Source organism: Salmo trutta, chromosome 27 (genome assembly GCF_901001165.1).
Source record: "Salmo trutta chromosome 27, fSalTru1.1, whole genome shotgun sequence".
NCBI lineage: Eukaryota > Metazoa > Chordata > Actinopteri > Salmoniformes > Salmonidae > Salmo > Salmo trutta.
In genome coordinates, this window is record NC_042983.1 from 33,233,891 (window position 1) to 33,251,711 (window position 17,821).

Genomic DNA, 17,821 nt, shown 5'->3' on the forward strand with positions numbered 1-17,821 from the left:
TCTGTCTCAGGTTCTGCTGTTGTGCAGTGGTTGCACAGCCTTTCCTCTACAGGGAGCCAGGTTTTCCTGTGTCTACCCTTCTCAATGGCAAGGCTGTGCTCACTGAGCCTGTACTTTGTCAAGGTTTTTCTAAGGTTGTGATCAGGATCAGGATCAGGATCAAATATTTTTATTTTTATTTTACCTTTATTTAGCCATGGTGTACTGTCGATTTAGGGCCAGATAGCACTGCATTTTGCTTTGTGTTTGTGCTTGTGTTTCCCAATAAGCAATGTAGTTTTGTTTTGACTGTGTTGTAATTTGGTTTATTCTGATTGATTGGATGTTCTGGTCCTGAGGCTTCAGTGTGTTAGTAGAACAAGTTTGTGAACTCAGCCCCAGGACCAGCTGGATGAGGGGACTCTTTTCTTTGCTCAGCTCTTGGCATTGCAGGGCTTGGTAATGATATGAGAGGGGGTCACTGTATTTTAGATGTTTCCAAAACTTAATTGCTCTTTTTGAGTTTTTATAATTAGTGGATATTGGCCTAATTCTGCCCTGCGTGCATTGTTTGTAGTTTTCCTCTGGACATGTAGGAGAATCTTACAGAACTCTGTATGCAGGGTTTCAATGGGGTGTTTATCCCATTTGATGAAATCTTGTTTTGCAAGTGGACCCCACACCTAGCTGCCATAAAGTGCAATTGGTTCAATTACATATTCAATTAGTTTTAGACAAATTTTAATAGGTATTTCAATTTGATTTTGCTTTTTAATGGCGTAGAATGCCCTGCGTGCTTTCTCTCTCAGTTCATTCACTGCCTCATTAAGGTGTCCAGTTGAGCTTATTTTTAAGTAATTTTAAGTAATTGTAGTGTGTGCAGAACTCTATATATTTTGTACCAATTGAGAACTTTGGTCTAATTCCCTGAGATCTGGATCTTCTCTGGAAAATCTTTATTTTAGTCTTTTTGGGGTTTACTGCCAGGGCCCAGGTCTGGCAGTACTGCTCTAGCAGGTCCAGGTTCTGCTGTAGGCCATGTGCTGTGGGCGACAGCAGGCATAGGTCATCTGCGAAGAGTTGGTATTTAACCTCTGAATTGTGGCGACTAAAAACCAGGGGCTGAGGATTTTTCTAGAATAGTGGCCAATTCGTTTATGTAAATATTGAAGAGTGCAGGGCTCAGATTGCAACCCTGGTGAAGGCCCTGCCCCTGGTTAAAGAATTCTGTTCTTTTCTTGCCAATTTTAATGCTGCACGTATTGCCAGTATACATTGATTTAATTGTCATATGTTTTACCCCCTACACCACTTTCAATAACTTTGTAGAACAGTCCTGTATGCCAAATAGAATCAAATGCTTTTTGGAAGTCGATAAAGCATGTGTATATTTTGGTATTATTTTGACGGACATGTTTATCTATCAGGGTGTGTAGGGTGTAAATATGATCAGTAGTGCGATGTTTTGGTATAAATCCAATTTGGCTTTTACTCAAGACGTTGTGCTTATTAAGGAAGTTTAGAACTCTTACATTTATAATACTACAGAAAACATTCCCCAGGTTACTGTTCACACAATTGCCTCTGTAATTGTTAGGGTCAAATTTGTCTCCGCTCTCTCTCTTTGTATCTCTCTCTTTCTCTCTATTTCTCTTTCTCTCTCTCTCTCTGTCTCTCTCTCTCTCGCTTTCTCTCTCTGTCTCTCTTTCTCTCTCTGAATTGTATGGGTGAGTGCGAGTGGTGTCTGGAGTTAGATCGCCTATGTTTCTTTTTGTTTCCTTTTCTTGGTGGTTTTCCTTGTTTTATGCATGATTAAGGGTTTTTAGAATTAGGTATGTTGTATTTCTTGTTGGAATTGCCCTGGTTTGGTAGGGATGGCGACCCACATGGGGACGCCGTCCCTGTCACTTCGGCACAGCTTCAGATGTGTTACTGAAACTACTGTCACTGTGGAGGAGTTTCTGGTCGCTGTAGGAGAGAATTTAGGATATCAAAATGTTTTGTGGATTAATAAAGCGGTGGTGGTTTTTCTTAAAGAAGAGCATCTTGTCGATCGGATGGTTGAGCATGGTGTGCTTCTTAAAGGTATGTTTATTGAAGTTTACGCCCCTTTTTTTCTCCGTCAACAAGGATGACTATTTTGAATGTACCGCCTTTTATTCCCAATGAGCTATTGGAGCGCGAGCCATTGTGGTTTGGGAAGTTTGCAAGTTCAATTAACATTGTTCTGCTGGGTTGCAAACACCCGGCTCTGAAACAGGTTATGTCGTTTTGGCGACAGGTGTTTATGTTTTTGGACTCATCGGAGCAGACTTTAGAGTTGTCGTTTGAAGTCAAGTATAACAACAGACTGTATATGGCTTATGCTAGTATGGGTAGTCAACAGTGTTTTGAGTGTGGGGATGTTGGCCGTAAGCGACATGCTTGCCCGAAAAGGGAGAAGGCGGAGAGTGGGATGCAGGTGTTCCTCGTAATGCCTGGGCCCACTGATGTAGGGAGAGGTGAGCTGACAGTGGTAGAGCAGCCATAAGCACCTGTTGCTGCATAAGCACCTGTTGTTTGTGTTGGGGGTACGGAGTTGCAGCTTGTACCAGAGGGGAACATAGCATCTGATGTGCAGCAGAAAAATAGGGTTGTAGGATGTACGGACGGATCTGGAGAGCCATTTCCCCAGACTGGTGAGGAGATGCCCAGTACGAGTAATGGGGTACAGGAGGGGGTTCAGGTCTGGCTAGTCTCCCAGGCTGGGGAGGAGATGCCCAGTACGAGTGATGGGGTGCAAGCGGGGAGTGTTGAGAGGAATGTGACAGAGGCGAGTCAGGGGTCTGTGGCCTCAGTTGAGGAGGATTAGGAGAGGGATCTGGACATGTCTGATATCTCTGTTAATGTGATAGCAACTGGCGATGACTCAATTTACAATCTAGGTGAGGAAAATGGGTTCCTGGACTGGACTTTTGGGAAATCTGTTAAATTGGCACATTTCTTTCATGTTGTTAAGTTTGTGAGGTCAGCTGTTGTGTTACAGAAGACAGTGGGGTTAGACCAGCTGAGTGTGAAGAAGCGTTTCCACTTGAGGAAATTTGTTACTGCTGTCACGGCAGCAAAAGGTGGTGGGAAACGTGGTTAGGATAAGAGAATATTAAAACAGTGATGATTATCATTCCTCATAGGGTGCTTTTTTCTCTTTGTCTGGTTTCTCTGTGGTTTCTTCTGTTTTTCCTTTCTCTTTTCTATACGGAGATACTAAGAGTAGGTTCTCTCAATATTAATGGGGGAAGGGACAGGAATAAGAGGGCTTGGGTATTAGAAGTAATACAACAGAAAAGGCTTAATGTCGTTTTTTTTCTACAGGAGATACATAGTGATGAGGCTAATGAGGTTGACGGGGATATGTTGTGGGAGGGGCAGCATATACTCAGTCATGGTACTAATTTCAGTTCTGGGGTGGCAATTTTGTTTTCTTCAGGCTTAGGGGTGACTGTGGAATCTACAACAGAGATTGTCAAGTGTTGGGTTTTATTGGTCAAGGCAGATGTTATATATACAGTTGAAGTCGGAAGTTTACATACACTTAGGTTGGAGTCATTAAAACTTGTTTTTCAACCACTCCACACATTTCTTGTTAACAAACTATAGTTTTGGCAAGTTGGTTAGGACATCTACTTTGTGCATGACACAAGTAATTTTTCCAACAATTGTTTACAGAAAGATTATTTCACTTATGACTCACTGTATCACAATTCCAGTGGGTCAGAAGTTTACATACATTAAGTTGACTGTGCCTTTAAACAGCTTGGAAAATTCCAGAAAATTGTCATGGCTCTAGAAGCTTCTGATAGGCTAATTGACATAATTTGAGTCAATTGGATGTGTACCTGTGGATGTATTTCAAGGTCTACCTACTTAGTGCCTCTTTGCTTGACATCATGGGAAAATCAAAAGAAATCAGCTAAGACCTCAGAAAAAAATTGTAGACCTCCATAAGTCTGGTTCATCCTTGGGAGAAATTTCCAAATGCCTGAAGGTACCACGTTCATCTGTACAAACAATAGCACGCAAGTATAAACACCATGGGACCACGCAGCCGTCATACCGCTCAGGAAGGAGACGTGTTCTGTCTCCTAGAAATGAACATACTTTGGTGCGAAAAGTGCAAATCAATCCTAGAACAACAGCAAAGGACCTTGTGAAGATGCTGGAGGAAACAGGCACAAAAGTATCTATATCCACAGTAAAACAAGTCCTATATCGACATAACCTGAAAGGCCGCTCAGCAAGGAAGAAGCCACTGCTCCAAATCCGCCATAAAAAAAGCCAGACTATGGTTTGCAACTGCACATGGGGACAAAGATCGTACTTTTTGGAGAAATGTCCTCTGGTCTGATGAAACAAAAATCGAACTGTTTGGCCATAATGACCATCGTTATGTGTGGAGGAAAAAGGGGGAGACTTGCAAGCCTTGTGGGTGTGCTTTGCTGCAGGAGGGACTGGTGCACTTCACAAAATAGATGGCATCATGAGGAGGAAAATTATGTGGATATTTTGAAGCAACATCTCAAGACATCAGTCAGGAAGTTAAAGCTTGGTCGGAAATGGGTCTTCCAAATGGACAATGACCCCAAGCATACTTCCAAAGTTGTGGCAAAATGGCTTAAGAACAAGAAAGTCAAGGTATTGGAGTGGCCATCACAAAGCCCTGACCTCAATCCCATAGATAATTTGTGGGCAAAACTGAGAAAGCATGTGCAAGCAAGGAGGCCCACAAACCTGATTCAGTTACACCAGCTCTGTCAGTAGGAATTGGCCAAAATTCACCCAACTTATTGTGGGAAGCTTGTGGAAGGCTACCCGAAACGTTTGACCCAAGTTAAAGAATTTAAAGGCAATGCTACCCAGTACTAATTGAGTGTATGTAAACTTCTGACCCATTGGGAATGTGATGAAAGAAATTAAAGCTGAAATAAATAATTCTCTCTAACTATTATTCTGACATTTCACATTCTTAAAATAAAGGGGTGATCCTAACAGACCTAAGACAGGGAATTTATACTAGGATTAAATGTCAGGAATTGTGAAAAACTGAGTTTAAATGTATTTGGCTAAGGTGTATGTAAACTTCCGACTTCAACTGTATATAAAAAAAAATATTTTCCTAATGAGCGTATTACTGTATTTGATCATCAAATAAAGGAAACCTTAAGACAGTGTGACCAAGAGGGGTTTATGGTTTTAGAGTGGGAATGGAACTGTACAGTGGATTTTACTGTTGATCGCACTGCTGAATAACCTCACCTGCGGTCAGCTACTTGTCTGTCTGGTCTATGAACTAAGTTTGAGCTTTCTGATATGTGGAGAGTAAGAAAAATAGAGGGCTATTAAATTACATTTTGAGTCCTTGAGACAATGGTGGGAGGTTGGGAAGGCCCAAATATGTGAGTTTTTTCAACCGTATACTGCTCTGTCTCGTATTGAAGTTAAAGAGAACAGGACATCAAATCCATTGAATTGAAGTTGCTCACTCAGAATGACCTCGGACTAGTCATGAACTCGTTTTTACATGAAAGAGTGAAGGGTGACTTGATTAGGTCTCGCTTTGCTACCCTCAAAGATATGGATGCTCCTAGCGTTTTTTTTTTACCAAGGGCATTTGACATTGCAACGCAAACAGATGTCTGCCTTCGTCTCCTTGATGGGAATGACGGTGAGATGCGTCAACATGCCGTGGATTTCTACTCTGCCCTCTACAAGGCGGAGGATTGTGATCCTCTGTGTGCTGAACAGTTGTTACATGGATTTCCTCAATTGGGCCCTGAGCAGACAGCTGCTTTGGACTCTGACATTACTGAATCAGACTGAGCCCCTGGCATCAATGGTTTACAATCTGATTTCTAGAAGCACTTTTGGAGGTCTATTGGGGGGGGATTTTTATGAAGTGGTCTGTGTGTCTTTTCATGAGGGTTCTCTTCCTGTATGCTGTCAACATGGTGTGTTGTCATTGTTGCCATACCACAATCTTATTTTGGGGCCGATATTAAATACATTTTCTACCGTTAGTCGGCTGTACCTATGCCAAAACTCCGGTATTTTTCAGGCTATAACTTGTTTTCCTTTTCTTTTTTTTTTTAAATAGTGAACTGACATGTTTTGCCATGGCTGTCTTGTCTCTCTGCAGCAGACAAATATATGGTGAGCAATATGTTTGGAACAAAAAATCGCAATAAAATCACAGAATCAAATCGCAATACATATTGTATCGACACCTAAGTATCGTGATAATCCCTTGCAATTCCCAGCCCTAGTACAAACTGGACTTTAGCATAGTCTTTACACCCTGTGGTATAGCATGGCATGCTGCTGTGTGTTCAATCTGAAGACGCATACGCTCGGCTATCACCACACCTGACCCAAACACCACTTTGTCCGATTATTACACAGGTTATTATGTGTGTGAAATATTGATATGAGCATTCTGCCTGTCTGTGTTAGCATTTAGCACTGCAGTTTGAAGACGCTGTAACTAGTGGGTTAAAGAAAGGTGTTCTTTACATTCTCAGATTCCTGGTGGAAGGTGTCTAACTTTATGGCTGTGTCCCCAGAGGGACATGAGATATGGTTCCCTTCTTGTCTTCTCTCTCTCTCTCTCTCTCTCTCTCTCTCTCTCTCTCTCTCTCTCTCTCTCTCTCTCTCTCTCTCTCTCTCTCTCTCTCTCTCTCGATCTCTCTCTCGATGTGTAACAATGTGCAAATAGGAAGTGCAGCTCAGTGCCCACCTCAATAGCAAGGCTATACTCACTGAGTCTGTACATAGTCAAAGATTTCCTTTATTTTGGGTCAGTCACAGTTGTCAGCATTCTAGTTTGCTCTGTTTTTTGTTAATTATTTCCAATGTGTAATTCTTTCCAGCCCTAACCCATACTATAACCCTAACCTTAACACTTACCATAACCCTAACCCTTACCATAACCCTAACCTTAACCCTTACCATAACCCTAACCTTAACCTGTAACTCTAGCCCAAACCTAACTCCTAACCCTAAACCTAACCACTATAACCTCTTACCCTCACACACACACACACACACACACACACACACACACACACACACACACACACACACACTCAGTAATGTAATCCCTCTCTGTGTTAGATTAGTGTGCAGACAGATCCAGTCTAGTGAGCTAACAGGTACAAACCCTTTCTTACTCCCTCCAGTTTGTTCTTCCGCTCTCCTTCTCCCCGTATCTGTGCACCTCCTCCATTAGCGCCAACTGCGATTAGAGACGTGTGTGTGAGGTAACTGAGCCCCCCCATCACACACCACCACAGCACCCCCACCCAGCCCCGGCAGAGAACCAGCCACCGTTGCAATATTGGCACAGTGGGCTGGGCTGGAGTTACCTCCCATCCCACGCCACGGGTGGTGTGTGTGGTGGTGGGGGGGGGGTAAGCTTCTGCTTCCTCTCTACCTGAACACCTGCAAGCTGAGACCCACCCCCCATCCCCATCCCCTCCTTGTTTCTCCTCTCTCCACCACTCTCATTCCCCCTTCCCTCTCTGCCTGTGAGCTGGGGCCATTGTGGGGGTTGGTGGTGTTGAGTTCTGTTTAGTGGCTCATGCCAGATCTCCCCGCGGCCCCTGAAAGACAAGGCTGTTATTGCTCCAGGGACCGCAGGCCTCAGCAACTCTTCCTCCAAACAAATTTGCTGTAACTTTATATGCAATTGGGCCTTGAATTGGGAGCAAATAGAGCAGGCTTTGTGATGCCCAGAAGGGTGAGGAGGGTAGGAGACGGGGGTTGTTTGGAAGGCAGTGGAAATGATACCAGGCTCTTTTATTTGTGGAGAAGTAGGACTCTTATCAGTGGGAGAGCCCCAGACAAGGGAGTTACTTCTGCAGGAAACTGGAGCACCTATCACCTGCTTTGCATTTAGATCAAAATAAAAAAAGAGAAGAACCTATGCACACACACTCGTCTCCAGGTCCATGTAAATTGCTCCTTTGACTCCACGTGAGAAAGCTAGCTAACTTTTACCATCAGAAGTGTGCATTTTATTTTACTTTTATTTATTTAGGCAAGTCAGTTAACAAATTCTTATTTACAATGAGGGCCTACCCCGGCCAAACCCGGACAACCTGGGCCAATTGTGTGCCGCCCAATCACGGACGGATGTGATACTGGAATCAAACCAGAGACTGTTGTGATGCCTCTTGTACTGAGATGCAGTGCCTTAGACTGCTGCGCCACTCGGGAGCCCTCTCCTGAGTTTTTGCCCTAGAGCAATGGACAGCTTGAAACAGATCAACTATAAATGTTTTACTACCTTTCTAACTGAAAAAATGAGGGAAAGTGAAATACAATGACAAGTTGATTCAGAGGACACTGTGGAGTCTGGGGTTTGATTTTCATAGACAGAAGGACATCTGCAGATGGGAATGTGTTAATCAATTATCTCTGTTTTATTCTCATTCATGGACACGGTTGCTATTACAGGACATTTTGACCATTTGTGGGTGTCTTTGGTTAAGTGTCTATTACAGATTGCTTGTTGTTATGGACATATTTGGTTCTATGTTTTGGATGTGATGTCCAACTTCTTCTTACTAAACATAAAACAGCTCTTTGTCTCCCCAGCAGGGGGCAGTCTAGTACCACAGAATGGGACTGTCCTGTCCAGCCAAATAGGACACGTACAGGCTTCCTGTCAGAACATGACTTGTTCTTTATTTGCTATCTGGTAGCGGACGGCTAGTATCTGGATGGATATCCATGTAGTAAAGATAAAGCCAACTTAACTCTGAAATCCAAACGTCTGTTGACTTCTGGAGAGGGGAGTTAGACTAGTACACGCTCAATGTACTCCAAAGCACTTCATACGTTCCCCACGAGCTCCATATCCGAGCCGTAAAGCCGAGCAGCGGAGCACTGTTTAGTAAACCACACAATGCCAAAACTATAAAGCCCCAATCTTCCACCTTCATCAAAATGTAATAGATGAATGAAACACTCATCTGTTCCTGATCGGAATATATTCCTAAATCTGTGCCTTGTGTGCTTTTGATAAGGGAATGCCTTTTTTAAGTTATGAATATTATTCATTGTGTTCAAATTTTATGTATATGGATGACTACATATAAATGAAATAATCATTGAGAGTTTAACATGAATATCTGTTCACTGTATGTTTCCACTGTCTAGTAGTTTGTAGAAATAACCAAATGTTTTTTTGAATACTTCAAGTTTGCTTTATTGCTTTTTACAAATGCACATGGAATGTTTTATATCATGTTCAATGTAAACATATTCTCTTATAAAACAATAATCATGCAATGGAGGTAGGTACCTAAAAGTATTTTCAAAAGTTTTTAATTGAAGTACATTTTCTTACCTTATTTTGTATTCAGTGCTATTTTTTATGGCCGGTTTGCTTTCATTTGGAAACAACCCAAATATCTATTAGGTAGACCATATACTCTGAGATGCCATCATTGACTTGATGCTAAAGCTGATACAGCTTCCATTTTGACATTCTTTCACATGAAAAATAATTTGAAAATAATTTTAATCCACATATCATTTGTTAACGTAAATCAAATAAATGACTTAATAGCATCTTACACTGATGCCATGTTGAGGGTGAGTTTAGTAGATAAAGGAAACACTGGATTGCTCTCCTTTCAGTGTGCGACAAATAGGAGATGATCCTTAGCATTGTATTCTATTTTCTTCTATCTTATACCTATACTACCAGGAATAAACTAGAGGGGGTTTATGTGATTTAAAAAAATATATATATATATAACCTTTATTTAATTAGGCAAGTCAGTTAAGAACAAATTCTTATTTACAATGACGGCCTACCCCTGCCAAACCCTCACCTAACCCGGACGACGCTGGGCCAATTGTGCGCCGCCCTATGGGACTCCCGATCACGGACGGTTGTGATACAGCCCAGGATCGAACCAGGGTCTGCAGTGACACCTCTAGCATTGCAGTGCTAGAGGTGTCACTGCAGACCCTGGTTCGATCCAGGGTCTGCAGTGCCTTAAACAGCTGCATGTTTGGAATGCAAACATGCATGCACACGCACAGGCACACACACGCAAATGCACACACACACACACACACACAATCTATACCATGAGAGGTTGGTTGAGTTCTCAGAATCAGGAGGATGTCAAAACAGAAGTTAAGGAAGGGATGGAGCAAGCTGTGTGTCTCTAAGTCTAGCACTGCCGCCCAAAACACCAGCCTGTTAGCTGTGTGTGGGTAGCTCTGAAAATACCTGTGTTTACACACACACACACACACACACACACACACACACACACACACACACACACACACACACACACACACACACACACACACACACACACACACACACACACACACACACACAAAGCACATACACTGTATAGCCACACACCTGAGATTCTGAAAAAGTTGTTTTCCTTTCTCCGGTCACAGACCTCCATGGCTGATTCCCTCTCCTTCCTCCCCAGGCAGAGAGAGTCTCAGTAGGGAAGCGATGGGGGGGGGGGGGGTCTCCTGGTCCTGGGGAAAGGTCCCGGCGCTGCAGTCTTCTCTCCCCAGCCGAGGCGAGGGGCTGTGAGACGGGGCAGGCTTGGCCTCTGATGGGCCAGGGTGTCTGGTTCCTCCAGCTGTCAGTCACAGCCTCACCCAGAGCTAGAATAACTAAATAGGGAGGGATGAGGTGGACGACAGGTTAAATAACCCCAGGCAGAGGGAAACTAGACGGACACAGACAGACACACCACACACGCACACACATGCACACACACACCACACACCAGAGACGCACACACACACACACACACACACACACACACACACACACACACACACACACACACACACACACACACACACACACACCCACCACACACCAGAGACGCACACACACACACACACACACCAGAGACACATACACACACACACACACACACACACCAGAGACACACACACACCAGAGACGCACACACACACACACACAGACACACACACCACACACCAGGGACACACACACACACCAGATACGCACACACTCACATACCACACACCAGAGACGCACACACACACCACACACCAGAAACACACACACACACACGCACACACACACCTACTCGTTCCAGGGTTTGTCTTTATTTTTACTGATTTCAACATTGCAGAATAGGAGTGAAGACATCAAAATTATGAAATAACACGGAATCATGTAGTAACCAAAAAAGTGTTAAACAAATCAAAATATATTTTATATTTGAGATTCTTTAAAGTAGCCACCCTTTGCCTTGATGACAGCTTTGCACACTGTTGGCATTCTCTCAACCAACCTCAGCAGGAAAGCGTGTCCGACAATCTTGAAGGAATGTGCTGAGCACTTGTTGGCCGCTTTTCCTTCACTCTGCGGTCCAATTAATCTCAATTGGGTTGACGTCGGGTGATTGTGGAGGCCAGGTCATCTGATGCAGCACTTGATCAAATAGCTCTTACACAGCCTGAAGGTGTGTTTTGGTTCATTGTCTTGTTGATAAACAAATGATAGTCCCACTAAGCGCAAACCAGATGGGATGGTGCTTTTCTGCAGAATGCTGTGGTAGCCATGCTGGTTAAGTGTGCCTTGAATTCTAAATAAATCACGGACAGTGTCACCAGCAAAGCACCCCCACACCATCACACCTCCTCCTCCATGCTTCACGGTGGGAACCACACATGCGGAGATCATCCATTCACCTACTTTGCGTCTCACAAAGACACAGAAACCATAAATCTCAATTTGGACTCGTCAGACCAAAGGACAGATTTCCACCTGTCTAATGTCCATTGCTCGTGTTTCTTGGCCCAAGCAAGTTTCTTCTTGTTATTGGTGTCTTTTAGTAGTGGTTTCATTTCAGCAATTCGACCATGAAGGCCTGATTCATGCAGTCTCCTCTGAACAGCTGATGTTGAGATGTGTCTGTTACTTGAACTCTGTGAAGCATTTATTTGGGCTGCATGAACTTATCCTCTGCAGCAGAGGTAACTCTGGGTCTTCCTTTCCTGTTGCGGTCCTCATGAGAGCCAGTTTCATCATAGCGTTTGATGGTTTTTGCGACTGCACTTTCAAAGTTGTTGAAATTTTACACATTGACTGACCTTCATGTCTTCAAGTAATGATTGACTGTCATTTCTCTTTGCTTATTTGAACTGTTCTCGTCATAATATGGACTTGGTCTTTTACCAAATATACCTCCCCTACCTTGTCACAACACAACTGATTGGCTCAAATGCATTAAGAAGGAAAGAAATTCCACAAATTAACTTTTAACAAGGCACACCTGTTAATTGAAATGCATTCCAGGTAACTACCTCATGAAGCTGGTTGAGCGAATGCCAAGAGTGTGCAAAGCTTTCATCAAGGCAAAGCGTGACTTCTTTGAAGAATGTCAAATATAAAATATATTTTGATTTGTTTAACACTTTTTTGGTTACTACATAATTCCATATGTGTTATTTCATAGTTTTGATGTCTTCACTATTATTCTACAATGTAGAAAATAGTAAAAAATAAAGGAAAAACCATGGACTGACACACCATGGTGTGTGGTGTGTGTGTCCAAACTTTTGACTGGTACTGTATATTTTGGTAAAGCACCTGTCTATAGACAAAATAGAACTAAATTGTATTTGTTTTGGAAGTACATTTTTCCTGTTTTGCTTAAATACACAGGGCTCAGTATGATATGGTATGTTTGCTGAAATACACAGGGCTCAGTTTGATATGGTCTGCAGTGCTTCAGTGTAAAAAGACCAGAGGAATCATTGTTTATCTGTGTGGTGGTACGGTACAGTAGATGAGTGAGTGAATGCGGTTCCATTTATGTTCTGGCATTAGACTGTGTCTAGAGCGGGAGTGCTAGAGAGAGAACGCCATAGAATGCTGAGCACTCACCTAGCCAGTATGGTGTCAGCTCTCACTCAGCTAGTATGGTGTCAGCTCTCACTCAGCCAGTATGGTGTCAGCTCTCACTCAGCTAGTATGGTGTCAGCTCACACTCAGCCAGTATAGTGTCAGCTCACACTCAGCTAGTATGGTGTCAGCTCACACTCAGCCAGTATAGTGTCAGCTCTCACTCAGCCAGTATGGTGTCAGCTCACACTCAGCCAGTATAGTGTCAGCTCACACTCAGCCAGTATAGTGTCAGCTCACACTCAGCCAGTATAGTGTCAGCTCTCACTCAGCCAGTATGGTGTCAGCTCACACTCAGCCAGTTTAGTGTCAGCTCACACTCAGCCAGTATAGTGTCAGCTCTCACTCAGCCAGTATAGTGTCAGCTCACACTCAGCCAGTATAGTGTCAGCTCACACTCAGCTAGTATGGTGTCAGCTCTCACTCAGCCAGTATGGTGTCAGCTCTCACTCAGCCAGTATGGTGTCAGCTCTCACTTAGCCAGTATAGTGTCAGCTCACACTCAGCCAGTATAGTGTCAGCTCTCACTCAGCCAGTATAGTGTCAGCTCACACTCAGCCAGTATAGTGTCAGCTCACACTCAGCCAGTAGAGTGTCAGCTCTCACTCAGCCAGTATAGTGTCAGCTCTCACTCAGCCAGTATAGTGTCAGCTCACACTCAGCCAGTATAGTGTCAGCTCACACTCAGCCAGTAGAGTGTCAGCTCTCACTCAGCCAGTATAGTGTCAGCTCTCACCCAGCCAGTATAGTGTCAGCTCTCACCCAGCCAGTATAGTGTCAGCTCTCACTCAGCCAGGTTGGTGTCAGCTCACGTAAAGATATTGAAATATTAAGACAGGTACTGGATTTTGCTAGTAAGCACTCATGAATTATTGAAGATTATTCTTCCAATTCCCTTAACAGACCTTTATTAAAGACAGAGAAAGAGGTATAATTTTTTTTATATCCATGAATTTCTATGTGTGTGCGCCTGGCATGCGTGAGCATGTGTGCATTGGGTTCTGGGGCTTTAAGGTGTAGGATGATGATCCACGGGGAGAGAAAGAGAGTCCAGTATAGTACAACACACCTGATCCAGTACACTAGTGTTAGGGCAGGGGTTGTAGAGGGAGGCAGCAGGAGGACAGGGAGTGGCTTTGTTGGTCAGTAGGGGGGAAGATGTTGAAGCTTTTTTTCATCAAGTCCTATAGTCTGTTAATACGGAGGACAGAGAAGGTGAGGACGTACACATCCACTATGTATCCACCAACTCCTCAGCTGCTCCATCATCATCAGCACTTTCCTGGATTCAAATGTACTTTATTCAACCAAACGTATAGCTTTATCATGCATATATCGTCATTGACTATACAAGGTGTTACCACAGCTGTTTAGTGTTTTAAAAACATATTTTCATTGTCAGTGAAAGTTTACCTTTAAAACTATAGCGATCTATTAGAAATGCATTTGTTGCAGATGTAATTAATTTTGAAAACCCATTTCTCCCATCCCATTTTTCAAGACTTTTTCTATGGACTTGAAATAATGAACGTTTGCATCCTTGAGTTTGATTAATATGCATTGTCGGAAAATATGTTAATGTATAACATATTTTCACATGGATTGCATTTTTTTCACATTTCAGTTATGTCTTTTCTACATTGATCTTCTTCATCAAAAATAGCAATGTCGGAGGACGTATTTAACATTTTGTGAAATTAAGAGATATAAAGAGAAATAGGTCATCTTTTTTATCTGTACTTTATCTATACTTTCACAAAAGTGGACTATCAACCATTTAGTGTTTGTGAATTATGTCTCCTTAAGCATTTCATTTTCATAGGATCGTGCTAATTTATGTTCGGGTTGCAAAAGACTCGGTACTACGCAGGTTTGGGGGCGCTCAGTTCTGGAATGATGCTTTTTTTTGTTAGGATGAGAGTTAAGGTGTAGAGAGGGGAGCAATGGAACAGCTGACTATGGAAGTGGAATAGGGGTATTTGGAGCTGGGGTGACAGGGTTAGGGGCATCTTGGAGTGGGGTGACAGGGTTAGCGGCTCATGGTGTGGCTGGTCAGGTGCTGGGTTGAGGGTGTGAGGGTGAAGGTCATTTGAACTAATTGTGCTTGAAACAGAAAGTGACCTCAGGCCTGTGGATGATGGATGATTGGCATGGAGAGGGAACGTTGTGACTGCCAATACTCATCTTCCTCATCCTCAGATGAAGATGGCCCTGTCCCAGCCCAGGGTTCAGGGGTCCTGTTTTGTCACCATGGCCGTCCATTTAAGTCATTATTCTGTTGCATTAGCTGTCATAGTATCTTACGTATGGGTCTGTGTGTGGTATTGCTTTCATGTTTATGTGTATTATGCGATTGTGTGTGCAAGTGTCATTGCAGGTCTCTGCTACATAAGTTCCTAGGTTTTTCTCTCTATCGATCTTCAATTCTCTTTCTCTCTCTCTCTCTCTCTCTCTCTCTCTCTCTCTCTCAATTCAATTGAATTTTCTCTCTCTCTCTCTCTCTCTCTCTGTGCAGGTCTTTGTTCTGGTGGTGTGGAACTTTGAACTCTACATGATTCCTCTGGTTCTGTTGCTGCCGCTGGCCTGGAACTATATCCTCATCTCTTCGGGGAAGGACACCAGGCAAGATGTGGTGAGTGTCCCTGTCATGTATCCCTACGCTGTTCTGCCCCCTTAATTGTCCCATACGGCAAGCGTTTACGTCTCACACACATTTCTGTCAATCATTTATTTCATCTCATTTCAATAGATATGGATTTAATCATAAATATAATGACACATTTACTAATGAAAATAGATACAAAACCCGTACATAGAAAATATACAATGTGTTTGTTCTTAGAGACCATTATTGTAAATGCATTTAAACAAAATCATTTGTAAAAAAATTCTGTAAACTTGGAGGTAACAGGAAAGGACTAAGGAGTGGACTTATTTAATTGGCACCTTCCCTCTGGATATAGTAAAGAAGAATTTAATAATAAAAATAATCCCAAAATAATACAACCAAGAAATAGACACTGAGGGAAATTCTGTCTACTGCGTTTCTGAATGAGACATGCCAAGTGCCTTGAACTTTGAAGAATCGCTCCCAAATTCTTCCTTTGCATATTTTGAGGCAAAGAGAGGACATAATAGCTTGTCACCTTGAGCAACGTTATGCCACTTACCTGGTTGTATATTTATTTAATTCATGTATTTTTTTATCTCTTATTCCAATTAAACAGTGTCAAAGCAATGTCACGGAGAAGTGGACATGTTTTAATCATTGCCGAGGTGCACCTGGAGAGTCGTGAGAGAGTGGTGCGAGCGTGAACAATGAAGTGATTCATTTTAATAAGTGTGTTTCCAGACTACCTTAGAATGCACAGGGAAGAGTCTGCATTTCCCCCTCAAAATATATTACCTCATTTTTCATGAGTGCGCAGTTAACAAGAATATGCGGGATTTAGAACAGATAGCCGTTAAAACAATGAAAACAAGTAGAATGAATTTCTCATGGCCTTGAATTGGAAATATATAGAGCAGGATTTAATGAATGTTGCTGTGAATCTACTAGTTTTAGTATTACCAGAGAATTAGGAATTTATTGGACATTATTTCATGTTTTCTACAGCAACACTCATGGCAGATGGAGAGGAAAAGCAGCCATAGATGTGTTTTTCAGCCATATATGTGTTTTTCAGCCATATGTGATTTTCAGGCATATGTTTTTTTCTGCCATAGATGTGTTCTTCAAAAATAGATGTGTTTTTCAAGCATACAGTAGATGTGTTTTGCCAGTGCAGACGTTGTAGCTGGGTCACAATTAATAGCAACCAATAAATGTATTTTCAACGGAAGCTAGTGTAAGGTATCTCTTAAAAATGGAAAGGAGACATACATAACAGTATGCACATCATGGAGCATAGTTGCTAGTGTATTTCTGCGTTTCGCCTCTGTGTCAATGCTCTGTACATGTCCCCCTGTAGATGGCGGCATTGCTTGACCAAAAACATTAGACACAAAAAAAAGGATTTCATTATTTATTTACCTCCATAGCAGTAATGGTGGGGCTGGGGGGACAGGGGGGCTGGAGGGACTAGATGGTGGAGGGTTAATAGTGGAGCTGGGGGGGGTCCGCTCTCCGCCACAGTAAACAAACACACAGGTCTGCTTCCAATTAGTCCAAGCCACTGATCTAGCCTCAATTCCACGATGAGCCACAGCACTCCACTCCACTCACACACAGTCCCTAAAAGAAGGGAAGTTTGTTCATTATCAACTCCGGGGATGGAGTCTCTGTGTGTGTGTGTGTGTGTGTGTGTGTGTGTGTGTGTGTGTGTGTGTGTGTGTGTGTGTGTGTGTGTGTGTGTGTGTGTGTGTGTGTGTGTGCGCATGCACGTGTCTTTGTGCTTGTGTCTGCATGAGTGTGTGTGCTTTGTGCATTTGTTAGTGTGTGTGCTTGTTTGTTATATAGGGAGTGTACTGTATGTACAGGAACATTTGTTTAATTGTTTAACATTTATCCCCACCTTACTTCTGAGATAGTTGCACTGAGGGAACATGCACTGTAGCTGGCACAAAAGATGTCCTCTGTAGAAAATCAGCAGTCTCTTGTCTTGGTGAAACTGAATGTGATGAGGCTGCCCCACCTCCTCCTTTCCTCTCTTTGTGATGGTTGAGGAGCTGTGACATGTTGTAAGGGTCATTCTAGGAGTTTATCACCCTGCATCTCCCACCTGGGCTCAGCTGCTGTCTTCACACTGTCAGTCAGTCAGTCAGTCAGTCAGTCAGTCAGTCAGTCAGTCAGTCAGTCAGTCAGTCAGTCAGTCAGTCAGTCAGTCAGTCAGTCAGACAGACAGACAGACAGACAGACAGACAGACAGACAGGCA

General features: G+C 42.9%; 1 protein-coding gene across 3 annotated transcripts in view; it reads left to right on the forward strand.

Moving 5' to 3' along the window:
- LOC115164918 (multiple C2 and transmembrane domain-containing protein 1-like) overlaps positions 1-17,821 on the forward strand; it is a 260,651-nt gene that overhangs the window by 173,135 nt on the left and 69,695 nt on the right. For all 3 annotated transcript variants that reach the window (XM_029717838.1, XM_029717841.1, XM_029717840.1), the window contains one exon: positions 15,462-15,578. In XM_029717838.1, the coding sequence (XP_029573698.1) occupies positions 15,462-15,578 (117 nt within the window). The remainder of the gene's footprint in view (positions 1-15,461; positions 15,579-17,821) is intronic.